Below are 20,178 nucleotides of genomic sequence, written 5' to 3' on the forward strand. Positions count from 1 at the left end.
CCACCCCAGTAATGATAGGTGCACTTTCTGGTAGCTTTTAATGTTCCTGCAATCCAATAGTGTCTTGAGTTCACTGTTGGCGAAATGATTCTCCTTTCTCTTGGCAAACACACTGCAGTGCACAGCTGGCCACAGTGAGGATGGCACTGACATCCAGAGAGTTCTGAAGCAGCCCCATCATGACTTCTACCAGACAAATGAACAGTCCACCGTTATCCTACAGCTACTGAGTGGCAGGGGGTACCCCGGAGCACACTAGAGCTCCTGCCCGCTGCAGGCAGTGGGGGCTTCCGGAGCTCTGAGCGGGCCCCCACAGCTGCCTAACCGCTGCGGGCGGTGTGGGGACTCCACAGCTGAGCTCCCCATTTTGTCATGGATATTTTTAGTAAAAGTCACAGACAGGTCACAGGCTCCTGTGAATTTTTGCCCATGACCTGTCCGTGACTTTTACTAAAAATATCCGTGACAAAATCTTGGCCTTAACTATAAGTGAAGCAGCCTTGTGCAAACTATTGTAAACTTTAATGACCAGGTTTACCTCTGGATTGCCCATGGTAGGCAAAGAAGGTGGTTACGTTCATATTATTTACTTCCACTTTAGTGATAAAGTGAAGAGGTTTGTAATCAAGCATGCTTATGCTATCAGGTTAGTAATATTATCTAACCTGTGCTGAAAAAAGTTAATGAGAGGAGTTGAAACCAAATAGTATGTTATAAGGACACTTGATCATAGAGTGGAATAATGAGAAATGTAACTGTTTGATCAATAATGCAATCAGTAATACAGCTCAGCTATACGTACCATGGAAGATTTATACAGTGGTTCCAGCTTGCTGGAGAACAGCTCTTGAAGTGACTTTGTTGTATAATGGACTGCTAGAACTATTTTAAAGATTATCAAAGAATATGGAGGGCCTTTGTATACACTATAGGAACTGTAAAGTGGATGTTTCAGGAGCTAGCAGAGTGTTGATGGTGAAACCGCAACTTGAGCAAGCATAACTGCAAAGTTGGCCAAGGGATGCACCGCAGAGGGGCCCAGGGAAAACTACTTGTGGAAGTAAGTTGCTGACTGGAGCAAACAAGCTGGTGTTCAGCGTATGTCCCAAGATGGCTGTACCAACAGCTATAGCCTAACTTACCTTATGCAACACATCTCATCAGCTCAGCTTGCGTAAAGAGAGGAAAATTCCAGCCCCAGTTGCAAGAGCTGAAAGGTGATGCCTTGTTCCCTGACTGGATGGTGGAGCAAAAACAACTTTTTGTGGTTGGACATTTTGAATCTTCAGCAAACGTATGGGTCAGCATCTGATTGGTCCATGCCAACATCTCCAAAAAGAGCAACCAGGTTGGACCACCCAGCAGAAATGAGACAAAACAGCCTGTCACCTTCCAGAAAACTGAAGACACCTGGAAGGGAAAAGACAGAGGTCCTGGGCTGGTCACCTGGGAGTCCTCTTGATGACATCAAGTTCCTATGTGGGATAGACATTTTTAACTGTCTTTCTATTTTCCAGCAATTCAGGTTGCCTGCTAATGCATCTGGAAAAGACTGTTCATGTCATCGTTCACTTCGCTTGTTTGCAGTGTCAACTCCTACTGTGAACAGTAACTGAGCTGATGTTCTGAGCAAGTTCTAGTGATAAGTAACACACAGACTTTCTCTTGAGTGATGACCAAAATGAGTTAATTGACTACTTCCTGAAACTGGGAACCGAAGTAGTAGAAATTGTAATCAAATCAAAAATTCAGTGTGTCCTCCTTTTGTGAAAGGTTCCAATAAAAATTGTTCAGTTTCAAAGTCTTATACTTGGTTTTTCTTTCTCTTCTCCTCCTCCATCTTCCCCCCCCCCCCCCCCCCCCCCCAGGTTTGTGTGCAGCTTGGTATACTATGGTCTGACTCTCAATGCAGGTGACTTAGGTGGAAGTATTTATGCCAACTTGGCTCTCTCTGGGCTGATAGAGATACCTGCCTACCCAATCTGTATCTACTTGATTAACCAAAAATGGTAAGTATTAAATAGAATGAAGCTCAATATGTAATTTTTTTTCCAGAGGTAATTTTCCTGGACACCTGTTTGCCCTTAGCTTATTCTCAGCTTAGTCATGTTATAGGAAGTATTAACAGTCCCAACCTACTCTGGCCTCCTGGGGGAATGAATTATGTAAAAAAATTAATAAATTTTCATGAAAGAGAGAGCAATCTTTCCTAACCACTCCCAAGCAGTAAATAATACTCTAGTTCTGGCACACAGATTAAACTGAAGCTCTCAAGGAGAATTCTGTAGTGTCTAGCTGCTCTGACTCTCTACTAACACAAGATGGCATTCTTCAGACTTCTGATCTTGTGACACCACAGTGAAGAATCCCATAATACTTTCTATGCCACTCCAAGATGAATTCTTTTGGAACTAGAGTGCTGTCTTGGGGGCAGCTCCCATCTTGGTGTATGTGCATTGTGCCTCATAGGGCTGACCGATAGGGTTTCCAGTTTTGGTTGGCTATATTCCTGGAGGTTAGATCACGTGACATAATCTTTTTAATTAAAGATTAATCTTTAATTTCTGGAGACTCCAGGACAGTCCTGGAGGATTGGCAACCTTACTGAACACTGGGCCATCTGGCCTATGTTTGACGTGCAATACTCCATTCTTTCTCTCTTTCAGTAGAGCTCATCTCAAAACTTTATTAATAGGTGGCTTTTCTCCCTTTTCCGTCTGTGTTTGAGGAATAGCTCCTCCTGCACGCGCCCATTCTCTGCCCCCTCTTCTCTCTTTCAACCCCCCTCACGTGTGCGCGTACACACACACACACAATGGGAGACAAATTAAAAAGATAGGAATAGTCAGCCAGTCTGTCTGGAGATTTCTTAGTGATTTACAATCTGCACTACGTAGTGCATCCTTGACAGGCTCATGCACTGACCATACTATGAGAGGACCAGAGATTTCTGTTTGAAAATTTAAAGAGTGAGAAAGTAAAGACTCTGCAGGAGATTTTCAGTAATTTATGCTATGTGAGTAGAGTGGTGTTGGGTGACTTTAGATTGCTCAGTGCATTGAAGTCCTTGGATGAAAAATGGAATAGAAAAGTTAAGTATTATCCTTTTTGGGGACCCCATTAGGTTCGGCCGAAAACGGACATTGGCAGCGTTCCTGTTCCTGGGAGGACTGGCCTGTCTTATTGTCATGTTTCTTCCAGAAAAGAAAGGTAAATGCCTTTTTAAGATTTTTATAGTAGTATTGTGCATGTATATAACCCCCTCCAACTCAGGATCTAAAGATTTCACAAACATTAGGTTCATAACATTGACATGATGTAGGTAATTATTATCTCCATTGTACATCTGGGGAAACTGAGGCATAGTAAGGGGGAATTGGTTTTTTGAAGGCTTTGTGATGAGTTGGGGAAAGAGTTTGGAATGGAACCCATTTCCAGGCCACCAGTCCTATGCTGTTAATCACCATACCAACATATTTCTGCCTCTGCTTTATACTAGGAATTGGGGAAACGTACCTTACGCCGGGGTGGGCAAACTTTTTGGCCCGAGGGCCACATCTGGGTATAGAAATTGTATGGCGGGCCATGAATGCTCACGAAATTGGGGTTGGGGTGCAGGAGGGAGTGCGAACTCCGGCTGGGGGTGCGGGCTCTGGGGAGGGGCCAGAAATGAGGAGTTCAGGGTGCAGGAAGGGGCTCCAGGCTGGGGCGGGAGGGGGTAGGGTGCAGGGGGGTGAGGGCTCCAGCTGAAGGTGCAGGCTCTAGGCTGGGGATGAGGGGTTTGGGGTGCAGGAGGGTGCTCCAGGCTCGGACCAAAGGGTTCAGAGTGCAGGAGGGGGCTTGGATGCAGGCTTGGGGTGAGGTTTACCTCAAGCGGCTCCCGGAAGCAATTGCATGTCCCCCTTCTGGCTCCTACGCGGAGGTGCGGCTCTGCTGCATTCTTCCCTGTCCACAGGCGCCGTCCCTGCAGCTCCCATTGGCCGCGGTTCCCAGCCAACGGGAGCTGCGGGGGCGGCGCTTGGGACGGGGGTAGTGTGTGGAGTGGAACCCCTTGGCTGCCCCAAACATAGGAGCCAGAGCGGGGACATGCTGCTGCTTCAAGGAGCCGCATGAGGTAAGCGCTACCCCAAGCCTGTTCCCCGGCTGGAGTGCAGTTATTTTTTGTACATAATTCTACATTTGTAAGTTACTTTCACAATAAAGAGATTGCAATACAGTACTTGTATGAAGTGAATTGAAAAATGCTATTTCTTTTGTTTATCCTTTTTACAGTGCAAATATTTGTAATAAAACTAATATAAAGTGAGCACTGTACATTTTGTGTTCTGTGTTGTAATAGAAGTCAATATATTTGAAAATGTAGAAAAACATCCAAAAATATTTAATGCATTTCAATTGGTATTCTACTGTTTAACAGTGGGATTAATCGTGATTAATTTTTGCAATCACGATTAATTTTTTTGAGTTAATCGCATGAGTTAACTGCAATTAATCGACAGCCCTAATTTTTAATTTATTTCAGGAAGCCATATAAAGGTCCAATGCTAGGTTGTTTTTCAACTATTGTACACAGATATAGAAACAGAAAATATTAGCAAGAGAAAAGACTTCTCCTTCCTTTCAAAGCTAGGCACATAAAATTAATGATACTTCATACTTGTATTACATAGCATTAGTCAAAGGCTTTAGACCATTGAACCTAGCAGGATTTTTAAAAGGATTAAACATTTATATGGATGAATATCTATTGTTACACTAGACAGTGGTGAATGTAATTGTTTTAAAGGGATAGAACTCAAATTTCAGGGTATATGTCAATCACTAACTGCCTGGGTTGAAATAGAAACTGGGTCTTTTGTCATTATCCTTTATATAGGATTTTAACACTTTCCTCTGAAGCATCTGGTACTGGCTAATGTCAAACAGGATACTGGGCTAGGTGGGCCACTGATCTGATCCTATATGGCAGTTCCTATCTTTTTTTCTAATGAGGCAATTTTAGATCACCCATCACATAAGAACCAAAGCCCCACTGAAAGTCACCTAGATACTAAGTCACTTAAGAACTTTTGAAAAAATTTTCTGTTGTCCTTTCCACCAGCTTACCAATAGTACAAATTCTACTCTTCAACATTTATTGCTTTTGCCAACGGTACTCTCAGAAAATGTTTAGAAATTGTCATTAAAATGTTCAAACCAGTCTCCTTCTCTTTTACTTCTAACGCCCATTATAACAATTTAAAAACAGAATTTAAGTACGAAAGTGAACTTCACTGTTTTTCATAATTTGGTCAATGAGAAAAACTGACTTTGCTTTTTCTGGCTCTCATGCTTTGGTGCTGGGAGCTGTAGTAATTTAAACAAACTATATCTACTGGATTTCTTAATTAATAGAAACACCTGGACTGACATTAGATGTTAAATTATTCTCCATCCTCCCCCCCCCCCCCCCCACACCAAAAAATTGTAGGCCAGATTTGAAAGTCTCTTTTTTTCAATGTAAAACTTAATTCTAAAATACATTTCACAGGGTGTTCAAAGGAAGATGTTCTTTCTCTTTGTACAATCTGACAGTATAGCTAAAGAAAATGGGTGCATTTTCCCTCCTCATCTTACAAAATTAGATAGGTGACTTTTTTGCCACTGTTGCCTGAAGGATGGATCTCTTGAATTCTTCTGAGCTTTGAGAGCCCTATTGAAGCCACATATAATTAATGTGTGCACCTCCAACAGATATTGTCAGCATAACAGACTCTTCAGCAGATTCCCTTTCATTCCATTTGTTACTGAAGTGATTACTAAAGGACATTTCTGTATGCTATGGATCCTTACAAGGGTCACACTTTCTTTATCAGCCACAGGAGTGTTTGCAGTTGTGAACAGCCGTTCTTTGTCTTTACTGGGGAAACTGACAATCAGTGCAGCATTTAACATTGTTTATATCTACACGTCAGAGCTTTATCCTACAGTGATCAGGTAATCTGAATTCACTTTGTGATGGTGGTTTCTCTTGCCCATCTCCCTAATCCTTATTTCTTCCACTTTTATTTTTGTCCTGTTAACGGCACCTTCTCATAGAGACTTTCCCTTAATTAAAGGAAAACTTGTGTGATTAGTCATAGGGCCTTATAGCAGTATCACCCGAAATCTGCCAGGTGCTGGGTAAATATAAGACAACTCCATTAAGTATTCATGCTAGTGTAGCCAGTGATGTTGGGGCTTATACCTTCAAGAGGCTGCAATTGTTTAGTGCAACTTGATCATTCACAAACACTTGAGCAGCTCTGACATTTGATCCAATAGGGAGTAGTGGAGCCACATACTCGTTGTAGGAGAGTGGACAGATGAATGTAGCGTATAGATGCACTTTGTACTGGCGGTTCCCCCAGGTACAGCCATTGGTAGCCAGCCAGCCACTGTAGCTCATACAGTGCACCCGTAGTGTAGACATGCAAATCTGATATGTGGTGTGATTTGGATTAGTGCCATTTATCCCCAATTTCAAGAAAGGTTAATGTGCACTAGTCCAAATCACAGTTCACAGTGGCTTTGTCTCTGCTGTGGCAGCTACACTAATGCCTGAAATTCTGTTTGTGAACAGGGTCTCTGTTCTTCAGCACTGTGTACAGTTCCATTACTGGAATGCTTTTAGCAGCATTCCAATACCTCCCTTGCCAACAAACTTTGTCATAGGCATAGTACCATGACCAAGAATTTTCTTATTGCGGGCATCTTTTAAAAAATTCCTTAATTCCTCTCCTGCAAATACCATTGATTAATGCCTGTATTTTTCTTTAGGAACGTTGGAATGGGTTCCTGCTCCATGTTTTCCCGGGTTGGTGGGATTATTGCTCCCTTCATCCCTTCACTGGTTTGTCTGCACTTACATTTTTATTTCTTTATCTTTATATCTTGCTTAGCTCTGACGTATCAGATGTTTTCAGGGATGGGGGAAATAGGATAAATTGTGTATGATTCAAGATCTGTAAAATATAATCAACATGGAGGACATGTCAATATAGTATCATGATTCTCCATACATGGTGAAGGACAGCAGGATGTAGCCCTTATGTAGGCAAAACTCCCACCACTTGTTTCAGTCTGTGTTTTACCCATGTAATGATTTCATGAACTGGCCTATACGCTGCAACAGCCTGACCACTTTCAGATGCTCAGATACTATGGTGGTGAGCCTCTCCTAAAACCCTGGATAGGCAAAGTTAAAACCCAAGCTGGCTTGTAGGATTTGCCATATCAGATGAGATTGTTGTACTCTCTTTAGTAGTTCTTATCCCCACTCTGTCTGTGGCTAATGCTAGAGATGAATCCCTTCATATAAATTGCCTCAACAAACATGTAGTTCTGGAAATGGATAGGGGAAAGGGAAGGAATGATGTGATCAGTTTATTCCTTGAAATGTGAGGTTTGCGGTTTAACCTTAATATTTTAATGGAGAAGAGAGAGGCAGCCTGAACTGGTTTCACTCTCACTAGATACGTGCAAATTAAAATTCGTAACTAAGTGTCATATTTCTAGATGTGGATATTTGTGTAGAGACCTGAGATACTTAATCCCTGAGCCTGAATCTTGCAGTAGGCCCTGAACAGAATGAGAAATCAGGGTGATGGGAATTACATATATTATGTATCCTGAGGTACTTGTATAAAAATAATGGTCAGATTTTCTTCTGGCAGAAAGGAACTGGAAACTGCCAACTCTGACCAGGTGACAATTCCCTCTGTGGGGTGGAGCTTTCTTGCTTCTGCATCCCCTCCCACCTGACTCGGGCAAAGGGGTCTGTCAGGAAGGCAGGGTTGAGGGTATTCTGACTATCTGGCCTTTGGGAGTCCATTGCTAGATGGTGTAGACTATACAGCCCCCAGTGTACTCCAGGATAGGCTCAGGCCAGTGTAGATCTGCCTGAGGAAGTGTCATAAGCTCCCTGACATGGGTGGTGGTGGTGATTGGGTAAGGATATGGGGAGCACTCCATTCTCTTGTGTCCGGAAAGAACTTGGCACTGTGGAGAATCTGAGCAAACGATCTTAAACAAATTATCAATTTGAGACTTCATCAAACTTAACATATGTCAGCTTTGCGTAAATATGGGAACAAATAAATGTTGAATTGGGGAGAAAAACTGTTTGTTTTGGGAGTTCCCCGAGCACATTTGTAAATAAGGTTTGTCTTTTTGGTGGGGGAGAAAGTTGTGAGATTGTATATATTGGTGATAAAACATTGTGCCTTTATGCCTGGTCATAGTCTAATATTGTGTTAACTTCTCCTATCTTGATTTAGAATTTTTTCACAAATGAAAGTGAGTGAGACTTAACTGATTTTTTTTTTTTTTTTTTTTTTTTTTTTTTTTTTAACAGTTGCATCTAAAGGGTCAAATTTTCAAAATGAACTTGCCTGGCTTCTCAATTTGCCTGAAACTGTACATTCAAGTTTCTGGAGTTCCATTTTAGGCATCTCACACTTTTTCTCCCCCAAATTTGATTTTGCATTTGACATCTACTCAATTTGTGTGCACAAATCAGTGTTTGTGGAAAAAATTCATAGCCAAGAACTTGAATGCATGAATTTAGCAAGGTAACCTATTTCCCCTTGTTTCCCCCTCCGCCACCCCCCCCCCCCCCCGACGTTCTTGTTAAACCCTGGATTTGTGCTGGAAGTGGCCCACCTTGATTATCATACACATTGTAAGGAGAGTGATCACTTTAGATAAGCTATTACCAGCAGGAGAGTGGGGTAGGGGGAGAGAAAACCTTTTGTAGTGGTAAACACCCATTTTTTCATGGTTTGTGTGTATAAAAAGATCTTCTGTACTTTCCACAGTATGCATGCGATGAAGTGAGCTGTAGCTCACGAAAGCTTATGCTCAAATAAATTGGTTAGTCTCTAAGATGCCACAAGTACTCCTTTTCTTTTTCGAATACAGACTAACACGGCTGTTACTCTGAAACATGAATTTAGCAGGCACTTATTTAAAATTCGTTCCAAAACCTGTGGATCCAGAGGTTCTAATCATTTCTGAAATCATCTGTTCCGATCTTTATGTATCATGAAGGCTACATTTTAGTCACAGGTATTTTTAGTGAAAGTCATGGACAGGTCCCAGGCAGTAAAGAAACATTCATAGCCCGTGACCTGTCCATGACTTTACTATATACCCCTAACTAAAACTTGGGGGTGGGGGGATGCTTGGGACCCCGCTGGTGCTCGGGGGGAGCGTTGCTGGTGCTCAGGGGGAGTGGGGGAGGATTGGCAGGAGTCGCAGGCTCCCTGCCGGGCTCCACATGTCCCCGCAGTTGTGGTCGGGGGGCTCCAATTGCTGCTCCCACCACAGGTGCTGGCTCCACAGGCACAGCTCCCATTGGCCAGGAACCGCAGCCAATGGGAGCTGTGGGGGTGGGGCCTGTGGGCATGGCCAATGCGTGGCGCCTCCTAGCCCCTCTTCTGCCTATGCCAGTGAGAGCCAGGGAGCCACCCTCCCCCTTCCCACCCCTCCCTCTCGCGGGCTCCCCCTCCCCCCTGGTAAGTGCACCCTCCTGCCCTGAGCCCCCTCCCACACACCCAAACTGCAGCTGCTGGCCTAGGGGCTGAATCTGTGACTTCCATGACCTCCGTGACAGACATGCAGCCTTACGTATCATACCTGTGATGGGTTCCCCACGGGGTGCCACCTGGAACTGGGGTGTCACTGAGCCCACCAGCCTGGGTTCCCTTTACACTGTACTGCTGTGACCAGCCTGTCAAGCCCTCTTCCAGGCTTCAGTCTGCACCTTCACCAGCACACATACAAGTAGGGACACACCCATCTTCAGAAACATACAGATGCTGTGATCAGTTCTGCATGGGAAGGCTTCAGCTAGGGAAATTCCCAATTACTCAACTGCACACACCCCCCTCTGGAGGGTAAAGCCAAAATTATACTGTCTTGCGCTGCGCAGAGAACTGTACAGCCTAAGCTCATGAAATTCGCCCCCTCCCTCACAACTTTCTGCCCCCAGTTATGACTCCCACACACTGGTTTTAGACCAATCAAATATAAGTTTATTAACTACAAAAGATAGATTTTTTTTTTTTAAGTGATGATAAGCCCTCGGATCGTTACCCCTTCCTACTTCTGCACGTGGGCACCAATGATACTGCCAAGAATAACCTTGAGCGGCTCACTGCAGACTACGTGGCTCTGGGAAGAAGGATAAAGGTGTTTGAGGTGCAAGTGGTGTTCTCGTCCATCCTCCCTGTGGAAGGAAAAGGCCTCGATAGAGACCATTGAATCATTGAAGTCAATGAATGGCTGCGCAGGTGGTGTCGCAGAGAAGGCTTTGGATTCTTTGACCATGGGATGGTGCTCCAAGAAGGAGTGCTAGGCAGGGACGGGCTCCACCTAACGAAGAGAGGGAAGAGCATCTTTGCAAGCAAGCTGGCTAACCTAATGAGGAGGGCTTTAAACTAGGCTCACCGGGGGAAGGAGACCTGAGGTAAGTGGGGAAGTGGGATACCGGGAGGAAGCAGGAGAGCACAAGAGGGGAGGGCTTCTGCCTCATACTGAGAAAGCAGGATGATCAGCGAGTTATCTTAAGTGCCTATACCCGAATGCAAGAAGCCTGGGAAAAAAGCAGGGAGAACTGGAAGTCCTAGCACAGTCAAGGAATTATGATGCGATTGAATAACAGAGACTTGGTGGGATAACTCACATGACTGGAGTGCTGTCATGGATGGGTATAAACTGTTCAGGAAGGACAGGCAGGGCAGAAACGGTCGGGGAGTTGCATTGTATGTAAGAGAGCAGTATGACTGCTCAGACTCCAGTATGAAACTGCAGAAAAACCTGAGAGTCTCTGGATTAAGTTTAGAAGCCTGAGCAACAAGGGTGATGTCGTGGTGGGAGTCTGCTATAGACCACCGGACCAGGCGGATGAGGTGGAGGAGGCTTTCTTCCGGCAACTAACGGAAGTTACTAGATCGCAGGCCCTGGTTCTCATAGGAGACTTCAATCACCCTGATATCTGCTGGGAGAGCAATACAGCGGTGCACAGACAATCCAAGAAGTTTTTGGAAAGTGTAGGGGACAATTTCCTGGTGCAAGTGCTGGAGGAACCAACTGGGGCAGAGCTCTTCTTGATCTGCTGCTCACAAACAGGGAAGAATTAGTAGGGGAAGCAAAAGTGGATGGGAACCTGGGAGGCAGTGACCACGAGATGGTCGAGATCAGGATCCTGACACAAGGAAGAAAGGAGAGCAGCAGAATACGGACCCTGGACTTCAGAAAAACAGACTTTGACTCCCTCGGGGAACTGATGGGCAGGATTCCCTGGGAGAATAACATGAGGGGGAAAGGAGTCCAGGAGAGCTGGCGGTATTTTAAAGAATCCTTATTGAGGTTACAGGGACAAACCGTCCCAATGTGTAGAAAGAATAGTAAATATGGCAGGTGACCAGCTTGGCTTAACAGTGAAATCCTTGCTGATCTTAAACACAGAAAAGAAGCTTACAAGATTAGACAAATGACCAGGAAGGAGTATAAAAATATTGCTCAGGCATGCAGGAGTGAAATCAGGAAGGCCAAATCACACCTGGAGTTGCAGCTAGCAAGAGATGTTAAGAGTAACAAGAAGGGTTTCTTCAGGTATGTTAGCAACAAGAAGAAAGTCAAGGAAAGTGTGGGCACCTTACTGAATAAGCGAGGCAACCTCGTGACAGAGGATGTGGAAAAAGCTAATGTACTCAATGTTTTTTTTTTGCCTCTGTCTTCACGAACAAGGTCAGCTCCCAGACTACTGCACTGGGCAGCACAGCATGGGGAGGAGGTGACCAGCCCTCTGTGGAGAAAGAAGTGGTTTAGGCCTATTTAGAATAGCTGGATGAGCACAAGTCCATGGGGCCGGATGCACTGCATCCGAGAGTGCTAAAGGAGTTGGCGGATACGATTGCAGAGCCATTGGCCATTATCTTTGAAGACTCATGGCGATCGGGGGAAGTCCCAGACGACTGGAAAAAGGCTAATGTAGTGCCCATCTTTAAAAAAGGGAAGGAGGAGGATCCGGGGAACTACAGGCCACTCAGCCTCACCTCAGTCCCTGGAAAAATCATGGAGTAGGTGCTCAAGGAATCAATTCTGAAGCACTTAGAGGAGAGGAAAGTGATCAGGAACAGTCAGCATGGATTCACCAAGAGCAAGTCATGCCTGACTAATCTAATTGCCTTCTGTGATGAGATAACTGGCCCTGTGGATGAGGGGAAAGCAGTGGACTGTTATTCCTTGACTTTAGTAAAGCTTTTGATACGGTCTCCCACAGTATTCTTGCCAGCAAGTTAAAGAAGTATGGGCTGGATAAATCGACTATAAGAAGGTGGATAGAAAGCTGGCTAGATCGTCGGGCTCAACGGGTAGTGATCAATGGCTCCATGTCTAGTTGGCAGCTGGTATCAGCGGAGTGCCCCAAAGGTCGATCCTGGGGCTGGTTTTGTTCAATATCTTCATAAATGATCTGGAGGATGGCGTGGACTGCACTCTCAGCAAGTTTGCAGATGACGCTATATTGGGAGGAGTGGTAGATATGCTGGAGGGTAGGGATAGGATACAGAAGGACCTAGACAAATTAGAGGATTGGGCCAAAAAAAATCTGATGAGGTTCAACAAGGACAAGTGCAGAGTCCTGCACTTAGGACGGAAGAATCTAATGCACCGCTACAGACTAGGGACCGAATGGCTGGGCAGCAGTTCTGTAGAGAAGGACCTAGGGGTGACAGTGGATGAGAAGCTGGATATGAGTCAACAGTGTGCCCTTGTTGCCAAGAAGGCTGTTAGGAGGCTTATTCCTTCACCCACTTACATCCCTGGTCCTTCTTGCATGAACAGAGAGCAACAATACCCAAAGTCCAAAAGTGCAAACAATTCTATGTTTATTGGGGTGAACTTCCAGCAAGCATGATTCCAGTTTCCTTCCTTAGTGTCCCCCTTCCCAGCTCTGACACCACAGAGCCTTACACCTGTGTCCCTGTTCCCATTCCTGCCCTTAGCCAAACATGATTCCAGTTTCCCCACCCCCATTCCCTGTTCCCATTTCCCCCACACCCACTCACTTCCTGATTGACTGCAGACTATATAGTAAAACTTGAGTTCTGCTTCGCTATAGCTTAACTAATCATTTTCCTGAAATTTAACTAACCAATCCTAACATATTGTAACATGATTATTTAACCAATTATATCCCACCACCTTAGTTTACACCCAGCAAAATTAATTATACAGCAGACAGAAACCATCACAGAACCAGACAGAGATTATACAGACAAACAGTGGGGAAATGGGGACTACAGTGATAGAACAAACACAGAAATGAGGATTTCACATCCCAGCTATTGATAAGTGAGTTCTTGCCAGACAGGAAGCTATCAAACTAAGTTTCCTTTTACATTTTCTAGGCACTTCCCTTTCTCTGGAGGCGATAGGCATTATCAGGACAGGATTGTATTCCTAACAGCCCAATAGCACCTTATTTCAATGTGACTAGTTTGGAATGTGAAGAGGTGACCGGTCGCTTCCCAGCTTATGGCTGCGTCTGTTGCTTAGCCAAAGGCCTTAGCCTAAGAACAGGGCCTCAGACTGTCACAGTAAGAGAAGGACCTTACACTGGCAGACAGTGATTTTGATTCTTTTATACCTCTATAACTAGCCAAGGGATAGGAATACACCTAAATTCTTAGAGTATAGGCCTTTACAGACAGGCCTGAATATCTATATCCTAACAAAGGCTAATGGCATTTTGGGCTATATAAGTTGGGGCATTGCCAGCAGATCGAGGGACGTGATCATTCCCCTCTATTCGACATTGGTGAGGCCTCATCTGGAGTACTGTGTCCAGTTTTGGGCCCCACATTACAAGAAGGATGTGGAAAAATTGGAAAGCGTCCAGCGGAGGGCAACAAAAATGATTAGGGGACTGGAACACATGAGTTATGAGGAGAGGCTGGGGGAACTGGGATTGTTTAGTCTGTAGAAGAGAAGAATGAGGGGGGATTTGACGGCTGCTTTTAACTATGTGAAAGGGGGTTCCAAAGAGGATGGATCTAGACTGTTCTCAGTGATAGCTGATGACAGAACAAGGAGTAATGGTTTCAAGTAGCAGTGGGGAGGTTTAGGTTGGATATTAAGAAAAACTTTTTCAATAGGAGAATGGTGAAGCACTGGAATACGTTACCTAGGGAGGTGGTGGAATCTCCTTCCTTTGAAGCTTTTAAGGTCAGGCTTGACAAAGCCCTGGCTGGGATGATTTAGTTGGGGATTGGTCCTGCTTTGAGCAGGGGGTTGGACTAGATGACCTCCTGAGGTCCCTTTAACCCTGATATTCTATGATTTGGGATAGCAAACAGATCAAAACAGATTACCTAGGAAATAAACAAAAACGCAATCTAAGCATAATATACTAAAGAGATTGGATATGAGTAGCAAATTCTCACCCTAATTGTTGATTCAGGCAGTTTGTAGAGATTAAGGGGCCAGCTGCCCTTGCTTGCAGCTTAAAAACCCTAGATATTGCTTTCACAGGCTAGAAATCCCTCTAGCCTGTGTCCAACCCTTCTCCCCCAGTCCAGTCCTTGTTTCTCAGGTGTTTCCAAGCGTCTCCTTTGGGTGGGGAGTCAGCGAAGAAACCTGATGTCACTCTTCTGCCTTAAATAGCTTTGTCTCCAAGCTTGGTTCCCGCGCCTGTTCAGTGGAAATACACTGATATTCCAAGATGGAGTCCAGTACCAGGTGACTTGGTCACATGTCTGTAGGGTCACAGCAGCAATGACTCAGTCTGTTTGTAGCGTCCTCAGGAAGGCTCCCTGGTGGGAGATTAACTTTTTCTAAGACCTGTTCTCCATAATGGCCCTTCCCAGCCAGCCATCTAGACTGCGTGCATTCTGCCTAGTGGGCGTTCCCCAGGTGTAAACACATTTGTAATAGATGCATAAACAATATTCCTAACTTCAGATACCAAAATGATACATGCATATAAGTAGTATAATTATATTCAGTAAATCATAGCCTTTTCAATGATATCTCACATGATCAATCTTGCATAAAATACATTATAGTTATGCCATAATTATATCATAATATCTCTATGAAGAACGTGGTGTAGTGTGACAATACCTACCTCACAGGGTGGCTGAAAATTAAGTGCCTGAATATGTAAAATGCCATATGTTTGCCCCCCTTTCCTTAACTATCTCTGCTCTTAATTTTCAGAAATCTGTGCAGTGGTCTCTGCCATATATCGTGTTTGGAGTGACTGGCCTGTTGTCGGGGCTCCTGAGTTTGTTGTTGCCAGAAACACTGAACAGCCCTTTGCTAGAGACGATATCAGACCTGCAGGTGTGCTCATACTGGAGACTGGGGGACGAAGCTATGTCATTGCAAGCACTAGGCGGCTCCCGGGTACATCACTTTTCATAATACTTCTCCACCATTGTAGTGCATCGATTACAGCTGTCAACTTTAGGAGTGCTGAACTAGATGGTGCTTAGTCTGTGGATGACAGGCCCCAAGGGGACACTGGGGATAGTTTAGTGACCTTACCCTCATATCTGAAATACTCTCTGCAAGTGCAGGCTCAGATCCTAGCTAGGTCAACTCATCCCTCTCATGCTTGGTGAGAAAGTTACAACTTTCCCTTTAGGATAAAGGACCCTAACACAGAGATCTCTGCCTCTGTCACCTCTAGGCTGCTGGGTCCTATAAGGCCGTAAGCCTTTCAAAAACCTTATCTGGCACAAGATGCAGCGGCTGGTTTATGAGGGAGGGCTGTGCCTGTATTCTATAATCTGTGCAGGCTTCCACTTTGTTTTTGGATGCAGTTTAAGATGTTGGTTCTAACATACAAAGCCTTAAATTGGTTAGAACCTGGTTAACTCTGACGTCTGCCTCACACCTGACCGTAGTAGCTGAGATTAGTTGAGATGCATGATCTAACAGCTCCCAGGCTTAATAATGAGGAGACTTGGAGGCAAGGTATTTTCAGTGAGGTTTACTTGACTGCTGAGTTTGCTTCCCTTTGTTCATTCATCAGGTTTTGTTGACCTTCCAGTCATGTCTTGGTGTGAGAGTTCTTCCATCTGTTTTTTTCTCCTGGGGAGGGAGAAATAAATGAGTGGAAAGAGTGATTAAGTTTGGGGAGGGATCTTAGGTTTCTTAACACTGGTCCAAAACGTATAAATATTGTAGGGTTTATAAAGATTGACTTGGAGCACTAGAAGGGTACATCTTGTCACATTAAATGAAATGAAAAAATACTCAGTCTTTAGGAACACGCTTCCCCAGATATACATCTGAATTGAATCCAGATAAAACAAAAGGAGCCAGATTCATGTCTGCAGAGACGCTGTCTACTTCAGTGAAGTTACACCCAAGATGGCCTCTGACATGTTATACATTTTTTTAAGACAATCACAGGTAAAACATATGGAAAATGAAAAGCTGTTAAACATTAACCCTGTCTGATAAAGGTGATAGAAAGGTCTAGTGGAGCTGCCATTAGGATTACTTAATACATTGTTCTGCTGGATACCCACTGATGCCTAGTGTACATTTGTTTTGCCAACATACTATGTCATAGACTCACAGACTCAATTAGCGGAGTGATTTTTTTTTCCTGACATAGCTGTGTTAGCAAATGCCCTAGCGTTATACCATCAGTATAGTGTTATACCCCAGTTATACCATCAAAGCCATTTTGCTGGAATAGCTTTTTTTCGCCCTCCTGGTATAGATGCAGTTTAAACCAACTCTTTTGCTGGTAAAAACTGCATCTATACAAGGAGGATTTGCTGGTGCAACTGTACTGGCAAACCCCTTAATTATCGACAAGGACTGGGTATAGCCACTTTACATGATTCATAAGAGCTGAAATATTTGGATAATCTCCCACTGTGCTCAAAGATTTGCGGAGAAAATCTGACAGTGTCCAATGTTGTTAGTCTGGGTTGGGCAAAGTAAGAAGACTTGTCTGATTCTATGCCAGGGGTCGGCAACCTTTCAGAAGCGGTGTGCCAAGTCTTCATTTATTCACTGTAATTTAAGGTTTCGTGTGCCAGTAATACATTTTAACGTTTTTAGAAGGGGTCTCTCTCTCTGTCTATATTATATAACTAAACTACAGTTGTACGTAAATTAAATCAGGTTTTTAAAATGTTTAAGCTTCATTTAAAATTAAATTAGAATGCAGATCTTATCAGTTTAGTGTGATCCTTGCCCTTGCTTTTCCTTGCTGCGTTTTCCAGTATCCCCAGGCAGGCAGTGGGCTGAGCGGGCCGGTGGCTGAGATCCCGGCTGGCAAGGGGCTGGCAGCCGGAACCCCGGGCTGGCAGCCGGAACCCCAGACTGGCAGCAGAGTGCCACTGAATCAGCTCGCGTGCTGCCTTCGGTATGCATGCCATAGGTTGCTGGCCCCTGTTCTATGACAATACATGTGTTAATGTTTTCCCCTCTTCTCTGGGAGCAGTTGCTTTGTGGGCTTTTAGGTCTGTAAGTTACATACACTGAGTGCGATAATTCTCCATGCCAAGGAAGACCCATAAATCACTGTGATACACTGCTACCTCGATATAACACGGTCCTCGGGAGCTAAAAAATCGTACCGCGGTATAGGTGAAACCGCGTTATATCGAAGCCACACACGTGACGTGCTGATCCACCAGAGCAAGCAGCCACACCCCCTGGAGCACTCGTTTACCGCGTTATATCAGAATTCGCTTTATATCGGACCATGTTATATCAAGGTAGCAGTGTATTATAAAACTGTAATGCACAGGTTGGTTGCTGCCTTCCATCCCAGAGGGCTGTGTTTCACGGGTGCTTCGTTTATTGGGTTCTAAAGCACTTCAGAATCTATGAAAGACAGATATTGCAAGCTGAACAGGATTGGGCTGGGTCAATACTTGGATGAGACGTTCAGGGAAATCAAAAGGATATTTTAGGAAATGGTATTTGTGATTTTTGTCATAAACAAACTAGGGAAATGTAGCCTAGATGGAGTTACAATAAGATGGTTGCATAATTGGTTGAAAAACCATTCCCAGGGAATAGTTATCAGTGGTTCACAGTCAAACTTGAAGGGCATAATGAGTGGGGTCTCACAGGTGTCAGTTCTGGTTCCAGTTCTGTTCAATATCTTCATCAATTATTTAGATAATGGCATAGAGAGTACACTTATAAAGTTTGCGGACAATACCAAGATGGGAGAGCTTGCAAGGTTTTTGGAGGATAGGATTATAATTCAGAATGATCTGGACAAACTGGAGAAATGGTCTGAAGTAAATAGGATGAAATTCAATAAGGACAAATGCAAAATCTTCCACTTAGGAAGGAACAATCAGTTGCACACATACAAAATGGGAAATGACTGTCTAGGAAGGAGTACTGCAGAAAGGGATCTGGGGGTCATAGTGGACCACAAGCTAAATATGAGTCAACAATATACTGCTGTTGGGGGGGGGGGGGGGAGAGCAAACATCATTCTGGGATGTATTAGCAGGAGTGTGGTAAGCAAGACACAAGAAGAACAATTTTTCTCCCTCCTCGTTGTAACAACCTTTTATGTACTTGAAAACTTATGTCCCCCTCAGTCTAAACAAACCCAATTTTTTCAATCTTCCCTCACAGGTCATGTTTTCTAGACCTTTAATCATTTTTGTTGCTCTTCTCTGGACTTTCTTCAATTTGTACACATCTTTCCTGAAATGTGGCACCCAGAACTGGACACAGTACTCCAGCTGAGGCCTAATCAGTGCAGAGTAGAGCGAAAGAATTACTTTTTAACCTCTGAGGATAGGACAAGAAGCAGTGGGCTTAAATTGCAGCAAGGAAGGTTTAGATTGGACATTAGGAAAAAATTCCTAACTGTCAGAGTGGCTAAGTACTGGAATAAATTGCCCAGGGAGGTTGTGGAATTTCCATCATTAGAGGTTTTTAAGAGCAGGTTAGACAAAGACCTGTTGGGGATCGTCTAGATATTGCATAGTCCTGCTGTGAGTGCAGGGGACTGGACTAGATGACCTCTCAAGGTCCCTTCCAGTCCTATGATTCTATTATTGTTTACAATTTATCACCCATTCCTTTAGTCAGTGCAGAGCACAGTTCCCTACCAAGGTGTTAGGGGGTGCTTACTGCTGGAAATGCTCTGTCTGAAAGAATGTTGTTCATCCAAACAAAATTTTAAATGTGTGTATTTTCGCACTTGCACCACTCTAACCTTTTTTTTTTGGGGTGGGGGGTGGGAAACAATTCCCCTCTTATATGTAATTAGTGCAAGTAGGGCAAATTCCTTTGCTTGGAGGATAAGAATGATCTTGTGGCCAAAGTACAGCACTGGGAGTAGGGAGATCTAGTTTCAGCTCTCATTTAGCAAATTGTCTCTGCAGTTCCCTTCTCTACCCCAGACAGTCACCTGACTTGGATCGCAAGCCACAAACTTTTCAAGTAGTGAAAATAGCTTGCAGGTATGTATGTTGCACACCCTTGCATTGTAGATTGCAAGAGTACAGAATAGCCTTTTGTCTCACAGTTTCTCCCTTTCCAGCAGTTTCAGTGCCTGCAGAACCTCTTTCCCTTTGTGTCAGGTATAGTTAGGTTTTTTGCTGTTTTGTTTTTTCTAGTAGTTAGCTTGTTCTGTAAAAGCTTACTGGTCCCCTGAGTCTCTTTTCACCTGTGTTTAGGCTTATTGTTGGCTAGTTGGAGCTTTGTTTATCTCCATGGCAGGTAATCCTGGCAAATGCCTTTTTTTTTTTTTTTTTTTAATGTGAAGCTTGTGTAGGAAGATGTCCACTCGTGATAAATAAGGATGAAGAGGCATTTCCCCCAAACTCTGCTTCCTGAGCCTCTGCTTCTAGTAGATCACAGAGGGACAGGAACATTGCTACTGCTTTCTTAACTCAGAAAGCTTTGTAGAATGCCAGATCAAGCCATCCTAGTCAGTTCATTTGTCCTGCATCCGACCTCCTTAGTTTGCTAAAGGGAGCACAGGAGTTCATGCTGGATAAAAGTCCATTTTCTAAGAGGGTTCGAAGAAGTATGAATCTAAAATCCTCAGATCCAAGTGGAACTGACCTTGGGCAGGTCATTTAACTTCTCTGTACTTCAGTTTCCCCTATGTAAAATGGGCAAAATCCTCCCCACCTCTCAGTA

The 20,178-nt window shown here is 44.1% G+C and overlaps 1 protein-coding gene and 1 long non-coding RNA gene across 9 annotated transcripts in view; one reads left to right on the forward strand and one right to left on the reverse strand.

Annotated features, from left to right (window-relative positions):
• The window catches only part of SLC22A15 (solute carrier family 22 member 15), a 49,941-nt gene that overhangs the window by 22,056 nt on the left and 7,707 nt on the right, over nucleotides 1-20,178 (forward strand). For 2 of the 8 annotated variants that reach the window (XM_043538713.1, XM_043538710.1), the window contains 6 exons: nucleotides 1,869-2,009; nucleotides 3,125-3,210; nucleotides 5,856-5,976; nucleotides 6,799-6,871; nucleotides 15,247-15,435; nucleotides 16,295-17,127. In XM_043538713.1, coding sequence (XP_043394648.1) covers nucleotides 1,869-2,009; nucleotides 3,125-3,210; nucleotides 5,856-5,976; nucleotides 6,799-6,871; nucleotides 15,247-15,435; nucleotides 16,295-16,438 — 754 coding nt within the window. In that variant the 3' untranslated portion in view covers nucleotides 16,439-17,127. Of the gene's footprint in view, nucleotides 1-1,868; nucleotides 2,010-3,124; nucleotides 3,211-5,855; nucleotides 5,977-6,798; nucleotides 6,872-8,374; nucleotides 8,654-15,246; nucleotides 15,436-16,294; nucleotides 17,128-19,415; nucleotides 19,494-20,178 lie in introns of those variants that run through there. The other 6 variants (XM_037909424.2, XM_043538711.1, XM_043538712.1 and 3 more) reach the window with 6 other exon arrangements.
• Nucleotides 15,429-20,178, reverse strand: part of LOC119567116 — a 34,232-nt gene continuing 29,482 nt past the window's right edge. The window contains exon 3 of the long non-coding RNA XR_005226886.2: nucleotides 15,429-16,125. This is a non-coding gene — a long non-coding RNA (uncharacterized LOC119567116). The remainder of the gene's footprint in view (nucleotides 16,126-20,178) is intronic.

The sequence above is a fragment of the Chelonia mydas genome, chromosome 1 (genome assembly GCF_015237465.2).
Source record: "Chelonia mydas isolate rCheMyd1 chromosome 1, rCheMyd1.pri.v2, whole genome shotgun sequence".
NCBI lineage: Eukaryota > Metazoa > Chordata > Testudines > Cheloniidae > Chelonia > Chelonia mydas.